The sequence below is a fragment of the Canis lupus genome, chromosome 5 (assembly GCF_003254725.2).
Source record: "Canis lupus dingo isolate Sandy chromosome 5, ASM325472v2, whole genome shotgun sequence".
NCBI lineage: Eukaryota > Metazoa > Chordata > Mammalia > Carnivora > Canidae > Canis > Canis lupus.
The window spans coordinates 58,471,886-58,488,620 of record NC_064247.1 but is presented as its reverse complement, the minus strand read 5'-3'; the positions used below and the strand labels follow the sequence as shown (position 1 = coordinate 58,488,620).

At 54.6% G+C, this 16,735-nt stretch overlaps 1 protein-coding gene across 4 annotated transcripts; it reads right to left on the bottom strand.

Moving 5' to 3' along the window:
• Positions 1-1,709: 1,709 nt before the first annotated feature.
• On the bottom strand, positions 1,710-16,532 carry DFFB (DNA fragmentation factor subunit beta). 4 transcript variants are annotated; one of them, XM_025427365.3, is made up of 7 exons: positions 16,189-16,532; positions 14,624-14,750; positions 9,081-9,314; positions 8,221-8,300; positions 7,949-8,119; positions 6,121-6,221; positions 1,710-2,919 (listed from the first exon to the last, which is right to left on the bottom strand). In XM_025427365.3, the coding sequence occupies exons 1-7, from the start codon at positions 16,351-16,353 to the stop codon at positions 2,685-2,687; spliced, it is 1,113 nt and encodes a 370-aa protein (XP_025283150.1). In that variant the 5' UTR covers positions 16,354-16,532; the 3' UTR covers positions 1,710-2,684. The 4 variants fall into 4 exon arrangements, with proteins under 4 accessions (XP_025283150.1, XP_025283153.1, XP_025283152.1 ...); XM_025427368.3 differs by having other exon boundaries at positions 9,081-9,269; XM_025427367.3 differs by having other exon boundaries at positions 16,231-16,532.
• Between the last annotated feature and the right edge of the window lie 203 nt (positions 16,533-16,735).

The following is a 16,735-nucleotide window of genomic DNA, read 5'->3' as shown; positions in this document are numbered from 1 at the left end:
GGCCCAGAGCCTTGGGACAAGATCAAGTTTCAGGAAGCATATTAACACAGCTGCTAAAATGACTTTAGTTATGAGTTCTTGGTGATCCATCCTGCCTCGGTTGTCTGCCAGCATTTAAAATAATTGCCAGGTCCTGGCACTATTAAGAGTGTGAACTTCTGGAATCACTCCCTGAGGTTGGTCTTCACAAAATGACCTACACATGGCTGGGTGAGCCGTGTAGAGACTAGTAGAGCCGTCCTGCCACCCTGACTTCAGCGCCCCTTGTGCAGAGGACCTTTAGACCAGTATCAGGCCTGATGCTCCCCACCACTCCCAGAACTCAGGAAAGAAGCCACTATATTCACAGTCCTGCTTATCACAGGGAAAGGACACGTAGGGCAAAGTGCGAGGGGAACAGCCTCCAGCGACAGCTTCATTCTGCAGCCACCTGGAAGCTAACCGGGGCCCTACTAGGGTCAGTCACACAGGCTCCTCGGGTCCCAGCCCCACCCAGGTCCCTGCCGCTGAGGGGGCCTAGGGTCTTCTGTGCACAGACCCTCCCAGGGCAGGGTGGTTCCAAGCCACAGCCCTGGCTCTCCATCCCGGCACCCTCTCCCCCTCCTCAGCTGCCATCTGAGGCCGATGGCCACTGCCCCACTCCTGTAAGCTGCAGGACCAGGGTCTGGAGGTCATCTTGCGGCCTTGCTGACCAAAGAGCCTGGCCCACGGCAAGTGGATGGCCTGCCAGTACAAAGGACCTCCTGCCTGGGTGTCACGGCAGTCCTGCGCCCTCAGATCACCAGACTCTATGCTCCCAGCTCCTCAATTTTTCCTCCCACCTGCACCAACCTGGGAGTCTAAGGGTGACACAACTCCTGCCTGGGGACACCACTCCCATCTGTAACAGTCACCCAGCATCCAGGCTGAGGGCCCTAAAACAAGCAGACTCAACCACATCACAACCAGGATAGCCTTGCAGCTCTTGCTCCAAGTCTGCTCTGTGTTGCCAAAGACTGGATTCCTGGTGTCCAGCCTCCCAATCAGAAAAGTGAGCAGGACTGGCTCCCTGCAGTAGGAGTCTTGTTTCTCCCTCTTCCTCTGCCCCTCTACCCCCCCAACTCGTGCTCCCTCCCTCTCTCTCAAATAAATAAAAGTTTTTAGAAAGGTAAGCAGGAGCTTGTGTGGGAACAGAGGGCAGTGGGGGAGACAGTGAAGTCCTAGCCAATCAAATCTCAAAGCCCAGCCAGGTGGGTGGCACCTGCAGTGCTCTGGGCTGGAAGAAGGTGGGTGGCCCCACAGGTCAGCAAAGACAGCACCAGGGCACTTCCGGACAGCTCCACGAGTGGCACTATCCTGCGGGGCCAGGTGAATACCAGGTGCTGACAGGCACTGCTATGGCCCCACTCGCAGGACTGGCTCATTCCAAGATACTGCTATTTCAGTGAAGAAAATGGAATGATTTGGGGCACCTGATGAGCATCTGCCTTCGGCTCAGGTTGTGATCCCAGGGGTTCTGGGATCGAGTCCCATATCAAGCTCCTGCAGGAAGCCTGCTTCTCCCTCTGTCTATGTCTCTGCCTCTCTCTCTGTGTGTCTCTCATGCATAAATAAATAAGTAAACCTTTTTAAAAAGAGAGGAAAAAAAAGAAAGAAAATGGAATGATTTGTATTTTTTTAAAAATCACCCTTTATTTTTATCCTTATTATCATCCCCAGACAGTGTAAACTTTTTTTGATGTGTCTACTTATGAAAATCTTTTATTACTTTTTATGATTATACAAATATAAAATTCAAATATTACAATCTGCATGACTTTAAAAAGTATTTTAAAAGATTATGAAATAAAAAAAAAAAGATTATGAAATAAAGGCTTATTTCAAAAACTTCAAGTTTTATAAAATACATGATTTAGAAAATTAGCCCTTTGTAATCCAGCACACCCCCACCACGTCCCCAGGGTTACTGCTGTCCAGACAGTGTGTTTCCTTGCAGATTCCTGCGTGCACTAACACACTCGTGTGACACACATGCACAGCCGGTTACAAACCTGCAGGTCACACTGCACGGTAAAGTCACTGGCTGCTTCATGTGCCTGACACACAGCCCCTGTTTTGTACATAAAAACACAAAACGGCTACACGGCTTCGCATGATGTCAACGGGTAAGACTGAGTCATGACATCGGACCACTTCTGATTCACAACAACAGCAACTTCCAGTGGGTTCAACACAATACCACAGTCAGCCCGTCCCCTACGGACACACACAGGGAGGGTTTCCTGCTCTCTGAATCATAAACGACACGATAGCACGTGTCTTTGCACGAGCTTTATGGAATACAAACCTTTTACCCCAAATGAGCTAGAGCAATCAGAAATGTCCAGACACTAGAGCTCCACATCCGCCGTGGAGTGGAGACTGGCGCAGACATTTGGCCTGATGCCGTGTCAGTGTGGAGGCCACTCTGTGCGTGCATAGCAGCAGGACATCAGGGCAGGTGGGCCCCTGCACTGAGGAGTGTGGCTCGTCACTGCCAACCCACACATTCCCCTGCAGTGCACCAAACTTGTCCCTGGGCGCTTGGGCTCTCAGAGGTGCAGAAACTGATTCAGAAACATGAGGTCAAAGTCTGTGGCCCCTGAAGGTTTCCTAGGAGCCTCTGGGATCGTGCACAGGCCAGGGCAGGAGGCACCTGCAGCCCGTCACTGGCACTTCCGGGCTGGCCGCCGCCTCTTGGACTTCGTCGGCAGTTTGTAGATCCTGTGTGGGTCACAGCTGAGCTTGTGAGTGGTTTTCTTATGGCAGGCGATGTGGACCAACTTCAGGTTCTCAGAGGTGAAGAGCAGGCTGTAAAAGTACTCCCAGGCCACTTCTCTGCCATCTCGCTCTGTAACAGCCTCCGCCAGTGCAGGGACCACTGTGCGCTTCTTTTCTATTCTGCAAAGGAAGGGAGAGCCGGTCACTGTGTGCTGTCCCATGGCACCTGCCAGGACGCCTGCTGTTACAGCACAGAGACACTTCCATCAGCTTCTGCTCAGCCACTGATGCTGAAATGGGAACCACCATGAGGGGGCTTACAGGAAAAGACACAGCACAGCGGTTCAGAATTCAGAAGGCACCACACCCAGAAACACCCCGAAGGAACAGCACAGCAGGGACACCTCGTTTGGCTGTCTGCAGGAGAAGGTCTGGGGGACAGCCCTTCACAGGTTCCTCACCGCATGTGGCCATGCCTGCTGGCCCAGCCTAGGACCCACAGAACGGCTGGGGCCGTGCACACCTTCCAGTCCTGGCAAGTACACAGGAGGAGAGGAGTCAAGCCCAGTGTCCTCGCCGTGAGGCAGGAGCGCCTCCTCAACAGCTGCAGAAATGAAGCTGAGCCACTCCATCCTCCCTGGAGAAAGTCGCTGGAAGGGCTGAGGTCTCTTTCCAACCCAAGCCTCGTGCTTGTGTGTGTCCATGCTGCTTTGTGCAAATCTGTTTCACTTATAAACAAACTACTCAAAGGCCCATGTAATGGGTCACCTGGGTGGCTCAGTGGGTGAAGCATCTGCCTTTAGCTCAGGTCATGATCTCCGGTCCTGGGATTGAGTCCTGCATCCATCAGGCTCCCTGCTCAGGGAGAGTCTGGTCCTCACTTTCCCTCTGACCTGCCCCACTGCTCATTCTCTCTCTCTAATAAGTAGATGAAATCTTTAAAAAAAAAAAAAAAAAAAAAAAAAAAAACCGCCATGTACTAACAGGTACAGAGGCTTGTAGACCGACAAGAAAGAACCAGAAATAATACCACAGCTAGGAGGGCTGCCAGCAGCGTGGCAGACCAGACCACAGAGACTCATGTCCCTACAGCACAGAGAAATGCTGAACAAATGGGAAAAGAAGTACATGCATAAGATCACAAGAAAGAAGGGGACCCCCACTGCCAGAAGCAGAGATGCCCACACTTGATCTTTAGGGGCGAGCCACCCTTCTGCATCCTACCAAGACTGCGTCTAGAAGGGGCCCAAAGGGAGAGCCGGAGAGGTAAGAGGGAGACCCCACTCCAGCCATCAGTGCAGGAAGGGAAGTGGCAGGGAGCCCAGAGCTCTGGAGATGGAGAATAAGCCACCCCATCAGCCCCCTCCTGTGGCATACCCAGCCCTGGGGCAGTGGCTTCTGGCGGTCGGTGTGGCAGGGCTCCTGCTGACCCTGACCACTCCATGGCTGTGCTGGCTAGAGGGCTGGCTGGGGGCCAGGCTCCCCCTGGGTACCTCTCACCCTCAAGGAGCCAAGTCAGGCCCCTCCCTGGTGATGGCAGCGCCCAAAACAACAAGGCCCCTGAGCAAGCATCCTGTCTGCTGGCCTCAAGTGGCCGGGCCTTCTTCAGTAAGGGGAGGGGTGGGGAGGACACACAGCTTCAGGCACCAGGAGGCCAGATTCGGGGAGTAACAACAGCATGACCATTTCCATGGTCACACAGAAAACCAGGACCCTAGGCTCACCCTTGACACTGCCACATGGAGCAGCAGCCAAACAAGGAATCAATACTCCATTGTTTCAGAGCCACTGAAAGCCCAGTGTCCTGTAGAAACAGAGACAAAACCAGTCTTTGGGGACAGGACGAGCCAGTGTACCCAGGACGCCAACTGAAAACAATTCCCATGGAGGACGAACTCAGAATCCAGGCACACCGTCACCAGGACCTCACAGCAACAGGCAAGGGGGTTACAGCCATGGACGGCTCTGAGAAAGCCAGGGTACAGCACCCTGAGACACACCACTAAGAGGTTAGGGAGAGGTCCCCAGACCAACCCCCTCCTGACACCCACTGTAAAGGGCAGGGCCCCCCGAGACCTCCCACCTCTGCTCCAGGCTGGCCTGCTCCCCCCCTTTCAAGCTGGGACTGACCTCTAGATGGATGTCCCCATGCCCCAGCCCGTCATGGAAAGTAGCAGACAATGAGCTGGAGAGCCCAGATGTCATCTTGTGGTGCTCAGGGCCAGACAGAAGGGGTGAGACCCCAGGCCCTCCCCAGAGGGTATCTCTGCCCCCCAGCTCTGCCACCAGGAAAGCCCTTCTCACCTGGATGTGCACCCCCATCCCCGTGCCCCAGTAATGGTGGGCAGGGCCCAAGAATCTGCCTTCCTGATCATCCCCAGCTACTGCTGCCAGCCCATGGACCACATCTATGTGGTCCAGAACCGGACACCACGCAGCTTAGCCCTGAACCGGTGTTCACCCCAGGTGGTCTTATAACTGGAAATCAGACCAGAAATGCCTACCAGTTCAGAAATGCAGATGCAAATGACATTCTAGTCACAGAATGAAGCACTCTGCACCTGGGAAACAAGCACCCCAGCCCTACGAACGCATCACAGGATGAATAAGCACAGTGCAGTGTCACCACTGGTGACCCCATCATGTCCATTTTCATGGATGAAATGTCTGTACCAACAGGTATCAGAAGAAGACGTACGAACATCAGAAGAGAGGTTCCTGGGTGTCGAAGGGGATGGACACGGAGAGGTAGGAAGGCAGCCTCGACTGTCCCAGTGACCCCTGGATGCATCCAGTCCCATCTGATTCCCAAAAGTGGTTTAGCCACTTGAAGGGCATCAAAGATGTTTGTCTTCATAAAGCAGAGACAAGGACACCATTATATTCCAGGAAAGCACCTCAGCTAACATAACACAGTTTTATTTCTGCTCTTAGAATGAGCTCATATACACAGAACAATCCTGCTGGCCCTCACTCATCCAGGTGAAAGCCGGAGATGCCCTACACACGAGAACGACCCGGAGCACCTGCTCTGAGCTCATCCTGGCTGAGGCGGAGATGGCCCCAGAGTGCAACGCCATGACAGCACCCACTGGGCCCCACAGATGGGAGCCGGACGGGATAGGGGCACGTGCGCCACGTCTCGATCAGCTCCTGTCACAGCCACCATGCTGAAGGACACCTCATCACGCAGGTGAGGGGCCTGCACCTGGCACCTCATCCACCCCACACATCCAGTACATCTCTGAGTCCATAACCCACAGCTCAGCACATGAAACATGACACAGACGGCACCCACGGATGCCACGGCTGGGAGAGGCCCCCACAGGCACTCTCTCGGTCTGTGGATATAGTTCTGACCTCAACAGAACGCGTACTCACATGTGGTCCAAGTTCCACGTGCTGAAGAGGACCCGGCTCTCCCGATTACCATAGGGATTGATGGAGTGTTTGGATGCACAGCTGTCCACGTCAAAAGGACCCTAGGCCGAAAGACAACACAGTGAAGTCCACGAAGCGGGCTCAGCTCTCACTGCTGGTCTCATATCAAGCTGAGGAGCTGAGGAGAAGGTCCTACCCCATGGGAGATTCAGTCCTGGTAAACGGCGAGTTGTCTGGGGCAATTAGGAATTCTGTCCTTGGAATGGCAGCCCCCTTTCCCTCGTTACCCCCAGTACGATACTCCGCAGTGGCTAGGGGGCAGGCTGGCTCCTGCCATTGTTAGGAATGCCAGCTTTCCAACCGTGCGCCTCCTGGATCTCCACCCAGACAGACCCACTGTCTCCAGCCCACTCCACATGCCTGCAGGCACACGCCATCCCCCTCCTCCATGGCATGGCCCATGCACTGGCTGCTTCCTTTCTGTCTGCCCCACGAGCCCTTCCCAATATTTCCCTACAATCCCAACACAGAGGCTGGGCGTCAGAGACATCAGTCTGGACTTCCCGGCTTCGGTTTCCCCGTGGCTGGCGTTCCTGGCCATTCCGCAGCTTCAGTCACTCCTTCGCAGATATCTGCTGAGCACACGCCACGTGCCATGGCCCCCACCCGCCTTCTGATGCTCCAGTCACCCCCAAGGTGTGCAGCTCTCCAACAGAGCCCACTGCCCCCACTTCCCTACCCTCATCCCCTTGCAGGGTCACCTGTCCACTCCCACATCCTTCAACCCGGCTTTAAAGTGTCACTCCCTCCCTGAAATCCCCAGCTCACCCTACCGAGGACTGTCCTGTCTCCTGAGGGCCTGCAAAGCCTCCCAGCTCTAAGACCACTTCCCTCACTCACTTACAGACCTCAGAGCCTCAAGCCTCCCAAAGTCAGAGTGAAGCTTTTCATCTTTGCCCCTCCCCCGTGAAACACCTGGGCTCAGGTGACGCTCATGGAGAGTACTGCAGTCATTCGGAGGCTAATATACAGTTGGTTGGGAAGAAGGGGTGTCCTGCCAGTCAGGACCCATCACCCACAGAAGGAACCGCCCAGGCAGAAGCACAGGGAGCCCATCTGTGGGAGAGAGGCCATGCCCACCTCCAGGGCCTGCTCTGTACCCTCAGTGGCAATACAAACACCATCAGTGCAGGGAGGAGATTTTACTGGAAATGCAAAGGGGCCCAGATACTTGCTGAAGCCCAGGAGGCCAGGAAGGAGGAGAGGGCGGCAGGACAGCCCCTGCCAGTCCTTGCAAAGACCACCAGCTCCAAGCCCCTAAACTTGTGACCCAGGTTGGTACCACCTGTTGGGAAGTGGTGCCTCTGTAATTTCTCCAAGTGTCCAGGAGGAAGCCCAGAACACTGCTTCCAGCTGGTGTGACCCCACCAGGTCACATCTGGCCACAAATCCTGACATCTGCATTGCCATCCAGAAAGCTTCCCCAGGGACACACTGCTTTTTAGAGGCTGTGAAACTGTCCTTATTGCCCAGTACCCTCCTCCCAAGGGAAGACTCCACTCCTGGTGCAGCTGTGCACTCCTGACCACATCAGCAGCACCCCAGGGAAGCCATCAGAGGGCCTGCCAAACCAGCCACTGGGGACCAAGGGGCATCTTACGCCGACCATCCGGTGGGGAGGTAGGGATTCAAATGCCAGAGATTGGAGATCTAATGGCTGAGCTGACCCTCCCGTCAGGCCAAGGCCCAGAGGGCTGCCAGAGAAGAAGCCACAGGAGGCTGGCTCAGCATCCCCTGGGTGGCCCCAGATCCGTGGCCCACGGCGCACCTGGCAGCAGAACCAGCCTTCTGGGGTGCAGAGCCGGAGGCCCGCCCTGGCTCCTCTGTCAAAGTAGCTGCCATTGTATTGCACCGTCCTCAGCTTCTGGCACATGAGATCAACGATGCGGGTATACTCCCCCTGGGCCTCCTCGCCGACAGTGGGGGCATACGAGTTCACCTGCAGGAAATCAAAGGACAGGGCTTGACACAGGCGCACAAGGTCCCCAGGCCCACAAGGTCCCCAGGCCCACAGTCTGGCGGGCTCCCACATCCACCTACCTCTCTCAGGTAGCTCCGGATCCGGCTCTCGCAGCTGTACCTCAGGTACCCAGACTTACTCTGGAATCGAGACTCTAAGCCTGGAACCAGAGAAGACAAGACGGCTCTGGAGTCCATGGCCAAGCTCTCCCGGCAGCAGGCTGTGCATACTGCCGGCCTCAGCTGAGAAACGTGCTGTGTTCTGCTCACAGACTCCGGTTCTTTCTGCCTGGGGAGGGTCCCCTGAGCCCCCTGCATGGGCATCCAAGTCCAAGGGGCTGCAGACTCACAGGGCTTCTCCTGCAGGCTTCAAGGCCAGCCCCGAGGTGACGCACCACGGGTCCACGGCCAGGTGATGGACAAGCAAGTGTGGTCCAGCCACACAGGGGAGCTGGAGCCAGCCTGAAGAAGGGAGAAGCCCTTCAGGGGATCATTCAGAGGATGAGGTCCCATGCCACGTGGGACCCCTGAGAGCGGCCGGGCTCAGGAACCCCCGTGTGATCCCGTCTGAGGCCCTAGGGGAGTCAGAGCAGAGACAGGCGCCAAGGGCCACAGTGAGGACCTGGGGGGGCGGGGGGCAGTGCCAAATAGGCACACGGTCTCAGGGGAGGAACCTGAGAAAGTTCTGGAGACAGACAGTGGTGATGGCGGCACACCACGGCAAATGTGCTCAACTCCATTAAACTACACACTCACGGTAGTTAAAGTGGAAAATTTTATGTTACACACACTTTTCCACAGTGAAGAAATGAAAAGGCCGGTGCCAGGGCTGAGAGCAGAGGGAGCCGGGGAGCCCCTGGCCCGGGAACTGGGATGGGATCTGGTGGTCTCCACGCGGCGGCGGCTCCAAGCAAGCCCTCCCACTCCCAGCACCCCCCTACCTTCGAACCATGGTGGGTCCTCGGCCCTGGTCTCGGCCGCGATGTTCTCGCTGATGGTGTGCAGGAGGTCAGCCAGCAGCTTCTGCCGCAGTGGGGCCCGCTCGTCCGAGAGCAGCTGCCGAGCGGCCTGGATGAGCCCCGCGGACGGCCTGTGGAACGCGCTGAGGAAGCCACTGATGTCACTCACATCTGCCAGCAGGAGGAGGACCAGATAGAAGAGCCAGTTCCCGGGCGCTGCCGCAGGAAGACAGGGAGCTGCCAGCCACGAGAACCGGCTCTCCGCACATCCGGCACCGCCTCGCTTCTGGAACTGCTCAACCTCAGGGCTGCCCTGGGCCCCAATCCTCGCCCAGACACCAGCCAGCCACCTCACCCCCACCTCGGGGCCTGGGCCCCGCTGCCTGCCCCTCAGGGGTCGGACGAGGAGGGGATGGCACTCAAGCAAGTCTCTGCCCTTCTCTTCCCCAAATGAAACCTCCTGCATCCTGGGGCCTCCTTCCAGACCTTCCTCCAGATCTGCCCGCCATGGTGCTGCCTGCGGCTGAGCAAGCGCTGAGCAGCCAGCAAAGCCAGAGTCTTCCACAAGCCCCTACGACACCTCTTACAGCAGCAGGGGCAGTGTGCACAAGGACCCCATGGCCGAGGGGGGTCGTCCCAGGGACAAGAGGCTGGTCTGTGCTCGAAAATCAATCAGAAAAAAAAAAGAAAATCAATCAGTATGATTGGCCCTCAATGGCTAAAGACAAAAAGTGCCATGATCATATCCACTGATGCAGAAAGACTGGGGAGAAACTCTTCCAGGCCGAGGGCTTAGTGAGAAGTTTCCAGACAACGTGGGGAGCGTGAGCACAAGAGGAAGGCTCAGACAACATGGGCTGCATCCAAATGGAAAACATCCACTCCCTGAAACAGCCTGCTCCAGGGATGCAAAGACAAGCGACAAGGCAGGAGATGCCCGTGAGCCACACATCTCACAGAAGACTCGTATCCAGAACACATCGTGAGAGAAACCCCAAAACCCAATAGTTAAAAACTCCAATGAGAAGACAGACAAGACAAATGGATAAAGAACAGTCTCCTCCGCAGAGAGGACAGGTGGCCGGCCAACCAGCCCAGGGACAGACAGCTGGCCGTGCCCCTACAGGGGTGCAAAGCTGCCCGCACCGAGATGGCCCCACACACCCATCAGGGTGGCTGGGGCAGAAGACAGCCTTCCAGCCCACCCGGCCACAGAACGAGCACCACCACTCCAGGACACAGTCTGTTTCTCTGTTTTATTTTTTTTTTAAGATTTTATTTATTTCTTAGAGAGAGAGAGAGAGAGAGAGAGAGAGGCAGAGACACAGGCAGAGGGAGAAGCAGGCTCCATGCAGGGAGCCCGATGCGGGACTCAATCCCGGGTCTCCAGGATCACACCCTGGGCTGAAGTCGGTGCTAAACTGCTGAGCCACCGGGGCTGCCATTTCTCTGTTTTAAAACACACACACACACACACATACACACACACACACACTCCCCACTTTATTGAGAGGTGACCCCCACACTTCATAATTCACCCAATGGAAAGGCACACCCCGTGTTCCCTAGTATGTGCCCCCATCTGCACATCCCACTCAGCGCATCTGCATCACCTCAGAAACAAGTCCTGCACCTGTCAGCTGGATCCCCCTCCCTGCATTCCCTGCCCCCAGCCCGAAACAACCACTGGTCACTTCCAGCCTCTGTAGACATCTCTGTTCCAGACATTTCAATACGGACATTTCAATACGAACAGACCATACGATACATGATCTGTAGTTGCCTCCCTTCCCCTGGTGTGACACATGCAGGGGTCGTCCACGCAGGGGCAGCGTCAGCACCCGGTCCCTTTCCCTGTCAGTATACAGCCCATGGGGCTAATGCACCACACTGTTCATCCATGTGTCTCTCTGTGGACACTGCGGCACTTCCACCTTTTGGCCATTAGGAACAAAGCGTCTGTGAATAATCACGCGCAAGTCTTCATGTGGAAATGGCTTTTGTCTCTCTGGGGTGTACCCTAGCGGTGGGACTGCAGGGTCACAGCTGATTCTATTCAGTTGCAGGAGCCACCCACCTGGCCCCTGCGGCAGCTGCATCTTACACCCTCCAGCAGCACACTAGTGTCCCAGTTCCCCTCTTGCCCTCACCAGCATGTTACTGGCCCAGCAGTTGTGAGGTGGAGCCTCACTGTGGGTGTGGTTGGCATTCCCCAATGACTAATGATATTGAGCATCTTCCCATGGGCTTATTTGCCACCTGAATATCTTCCTTGGAGAAATGTCTATTCAGAACCTTTGCCCGGTTTTATATTAGGTTCCTCTACTGCTGGATTATTTATTCTAGACAAGTCCCTTACCAGATACATGATTTGCAAATTTCTTGTCCCATTCTGTGGGTTGACTTTTCACCTTCTTGATGGCAGCACAAAAGCCTTACACTCGAAAGTCAAATTTACTTATTTATTTTCTTTAGTGGTTCTTGTCATACCTAAGAATCCTTAGTCAAATTCAAGGTCATGAAGACTGACTACTGTGTTTTCTGCTAAGGGTTTTATATTTTTAGGTCTTGCATTTAGGTCATTTACCCATTTTGAGTTGATTGGGTGCCAGCTGAGGGTCCAGCCCATCCTTTGGCATGTGGATGTCCCGTTGTTCCAGCACCACTTATTAAAGAGATTATCCTTTCCCCTACTGGATGGTCTCAGCACCCTTGTCACCATCAGCTGATCACAGATGCATGAGTTCATTGCTGGACTATCTTCTAGTCCAATATCTTGATGGCTGCTACTTTGAAGTAAGTTCTTAAATTAGGAGGTGTGGGGATACCTGGGTGGCTCAGTGGTTTGGTGCCTGCCTTCAGCCCAGGGCATGATCCTGGAGTCCCGGGATTAATTCCCACATCTGAGTTCCCTGCATGAAGCCTGCTTCTCCCTCTGCCTATGTCTCTCTCTCTCTCTCTCTCTCTTTCTCTCTCTCTCTCTCTGTGTTTCTCGTGAATAAAAAAATAAAATCTTTAGATAGATAGATAGATAGATAGATAGATAGATAGATAGATAAGGAAGGGTGAGTGCTCTCCCTATGTTCTTTCTCAAGATTACATATGTATCATGGATTAGAATCAGCTTTCTGGAAGGGAACCAGCTGGAATTCCAATAGGGACTGGTTTGATCTGCAGGTCAATTTGAGAAATGCTGACATCCTAACAGCATTAAACCTTCTGACCCACAAACATAGTATGTTTTCCCATATACTCAAATCCTTATTTTCGGGCACCCTCGTGGCTCAGCAGTTTGGCACCTGCCTTCGGCCTAGGGTGTGATCCTGGGGACCCCGAATCGAGTCCCACATCGGGCTTCCCTGCATGGAGCCTGCTTCTCCCTCTGCCTGTGTCTCCACCTCTCTCTCTGTGTCTCTCATAAATAAATAAATAAAATATCTTTTAAAAAATCCTTATTTTCTTGGAACAATATTTTATAGTTTTCAGAATAGAAGTTTTGGACTTCTTTTGTTACATTTATTCCTAAGTATTTTATTCTTTTTTCATCTTTATGTTATTCATTGCAAGCGTATAAGAACAAAGTTGGGTTTTTCATATTGATCCTGTATCCTGCAACGTTACTGAACTCACTGATCAGTCATAATAGTTTTTTAGTGGACTCCTTAAAATGTTCTATACACGAGATCACAGTGTCTGGATGCCTTTATTTTTCTTGACTAACTGCCCTGTGTAAAACCTCTAGTACAATGTTAAATAGAAGTGACAAGCACAGACATCCTTGTCTTTAAAACCCAAACATATACTTACAGCACCCAGCATTTGTACTCCTAGACATTTATTCCGAAGAAATGCAAACTTCCGCCCACACGAAAACCTGTAGGCAACTGGCCCCATGGGCTTTAAACATAATACCCCAAAACTGGAAGCTAAAACGTCTCTCAGTAGGTGAATGGGTAAACAAATGGAGGCATGGCTATGTCTTAAAATGATGAAGTGATGAAGAGGAACACACACCACTTAGATGGATCTCAGCAGCTTACTGTGAGTGAGAAAAGCCCATCTCAAAAGATTATAGTGTGATTCCATTTCCCTAATGTTCTTGAAATGACAACATTACAGAGATGGAGAACACATCAGTGGTCACCAAGGTTGAGGAATGGCATGATTATAAAGGGGCAGCATGCAGGAGAACTTTGTGGTGGCAGATGGGACACCTCTGCAATGCTGACGGCAGCGGCGAACACATAAACCCACATGGTGATAAGTGACACAGAGCACATGTCCTGGACCAGTGTCAGCCTCCTGATTTGGATGTTGTATTAAAACTACATCAACTGCACCTTTTAGGGGACACTGTCTTTGTAACTTCCTATGAATCCATCACTGTTTCAAAATAAGCAATTTAAACTTTTTTTTCCAAAGAAGTTTACCAAGTGAAAGGACTAGTGGTCTCAGTGGAGAGAGGGGGATAAAGTGCCAGAGACAGACAGACAGAGGAAGGGGGGGGCAGGGGGGAAGGACGGAGGGAGACAAGGAGGGGTAGGTGGGAGTAGGGATGGGAGCGGCCCAGCCTGGTCTGCTCTCAACTACACCATGAAATGGGAAAGAGTAGGAACAGACAAAGATTCTGAGGACCACAACTCTGTACTGCCCAGCCCCACCTCCTGCATGGGACCATCCCAGGTGGCATCAAGCTGACTCTGCTTTCTGGCTCTTCCTCTAGAAGGACAAGGCCCCACAGAGCAAGAGCACTTGCAACCTCGGAGCACACACCAGACATCTCACCCCTCACTGCTGGCAGCAGAGTCCCAACCGCAGGGCAGAGCCACAAACACACTTCTCTGGGGCTTCCTTCTGCCCCTTAGGCCAAAGAGGCAGATATCTCCATCCTCAGGGCTCCCGCTTCCTTCCTGGGGCACCAGAAACATCTCCTGAAATGTAAGCCATTTTGCAAAAGAGCCATAACAACCCTCCTAGGAGGAGAGCACACACACCTGCCACCGACCTGCAGATCCAGTGTGGAGCTCATCATCCTGCAGACACCCACAGAGAATCATCCCTGGAAACCATGGCTCTGCTAAGGCCCCAACATGACAGCATGTCAGCAAACAGCACGAGAGAACAGACAGTGAGCACAACCGAGGCACCGCCCCTTCCATCAGAGCCACAGGGCCCAATGGCACAGAACAGGGCCACTCTCTGGCTCTGCCTTACCACAACCCCTGCGGGTCCCAACCCCCAAACCCCTCCCTTTTGCCCTCAGGAGTTATGAGGACATCTCAGAAGAACATAAAATTTAAATAACTTAGAAAAGAAAAGAAAACACCTAAAATCCCCAACTGGGCTCCTGGGCAAGAGGAGAGGCAGCTCCACCATCTAAGCGTGCTCCTTGATGCTGGGGGCTTGCCCCTCCAGAGTTGTGAGCAGAAAGACCCTCTCCTTCCCAGGCGGCTGTCCACAGCACCTCCAGCACCTCCAAAGCCAGTGCAGCTTCACTGCTGCCCTCCCACGTCCCCACCACTTACAGCCTTGCCAGGTCTGGCCCGAGGTGAGAAGCACCAGCTCCGAGTTGTCAGGCACACTCCAGAAGTAATCTCCAGTTAGCTCTGTACCGTCTTCGTAGAGGCACAGACGGGAGCCGGCGACAGGGAGCTGCGGAGAGGGAGAGCAGGGCGGGATGCTTAGGCACTGGGTCTCTGGCAGGCCCACCCTGGGAGTGGTAACCTGAGGCCTTTCCACCTGCGGTCCTCACAAACAGCAAGAACAAAGTACATTTTGCTCAGGATGCCGTCTGCATTCTACAGGTGGAGAGTGCTGGGGTCTAAGGTACGCACGTGTCATAACAGACACCTACTACACAGGTTGCTCTAAACAGTGACAAGTCACGTGAACATACATACATAGTGGTGACTACTGTGCAAGACTCACCACACAGACCCTTTCAAAATTGGCTCCTTAAGGGCACTTAAAAGCCAAGCCTGTTTCAGAAAATAATGCCTGACTGCTTCCACTAAGCCCATAAACACATCCCCATCGTGAGGGCACAGCACCTGACTGGCGTCAGGACACACCCACTGAGGGCACTCTGTTTTCTTGGGCAATGATTAATTAAGGAGAACATCTTACTGAAAATGACTCATCGCCTCTCTCTGACAAAGCGTAACCAGCACACAGTGCCACTACTTTGCAGGCACTTGTTAGATATTGATCAGCTTTATGAACGTTTATGGCAACTCCTCATGCACCTGCACCTCACACATACACACACCCACAACCAGCAATGCTCCAAGTCCAAGTCCAGTCAAGAAAACAAATGCAGTTAAGAATCCAGTAAGAATGGTGACTGAAATCCCTGGAACAATAGTGCTAGCAGGGCCTTTAGTGCCCTCTGAGCACAAATCCTTCATTTTACAGAAACGGATACTGAGGCCCAGAGAGGCCACGTGGGCTGTGTCCTGGAACCCAGAGCAAATTAGCAGGTGTGTGCTAGAATCTCAGGCCAGACCTGCCATGATCCTCATAGTCAGAAGAGGGAGGTCCCAGATCCCTCCACAAATTCCTGCTGAAGGGGGCTTGAGTAACTAGAGGAAAAAGTCTGAGGAGGCACCAGGCCCCCGGAACCCAGCCCCACACCTCCAGGTGGAGGCATCCGGTCCCAGACCCCAGTCCTGCAGTTCCAGGTGGAAGCACCCAGTCCTGGACCCCAGCCTCTCGCACCTCCAGATGGAGGCATCTGGTCCCAGACCCCAGCCTCCCGCACCTGCAGGTGGAGGCACCCGGTCCCCGGACCCCAGGCTCTCGCACCTCCAGGTGGAAGCACCCGGTCCCCGGACCCCAGTCCAGGTGGAAGCACCCGGTCCTGGCCCCCACTCAGCCTCTCGCACCTCCAGATGGAGGCATCTGGTCCCAGACCCCAGCCTCCCGCACCTGCAGGTGGAGGCACCCGGTCCCCGGACCCCAGGCTCTCGCACCTCCAGGTGGAAGCACCCGGTCCCCGGACCCCAGTCCAGGTGGAAGCACCCAGTCCTGGCCCCCAGCCTCTCGAACCTCCAGGTGGAGGCATCTGGTCCCAGATCGCAGCCTCCCGCACCTGCAGGTGGAAGCACCCGGTCCCCGGACCCCAGCCCGGCACCTGCAGGTGGAGGCACCCCTTCTTCAGCACCTCCTGGCAGCTCCTCCCCGCCACCCCAAACTTCTTCTGGCTGTGCAGAGCCCGCAGCTTGAACGTCTTGGGCTTCCGGAACACCGCAAACATCCTCAGGGCCTCAGACCCCGCCGGAGGCACCTGCTTGTCGGGCCGCTCAGCCTAGTTCTCGCCCGGGCCGCAGACACCAGCTGAGCGACCGGGGATCCTGCGCCCGGGTGGACTCTGCGGCGGGCACCAAGGCCGCGCGGAGTTCCCGGGAAACTCCATTACCCAGAAGGCCCGGGGACGCGGAGGCGCGGCCCCGCCTTGTGCGCAGGCGCCGTCCCCCGGAGACTCCATTACCCAGAAGGCCCGGGGACGCGGAGGCGCGGCCCCGCCTTGTGCGCAGGCGCCGTCCCCCGGGGACTCCATTACCCAGAAGGCCCCTGGACGCGGAGGCGCGGCCCCGCCTTGTGCGCAGGCGCAGCCCGGCCCGGCCCGCCTGGTTGTC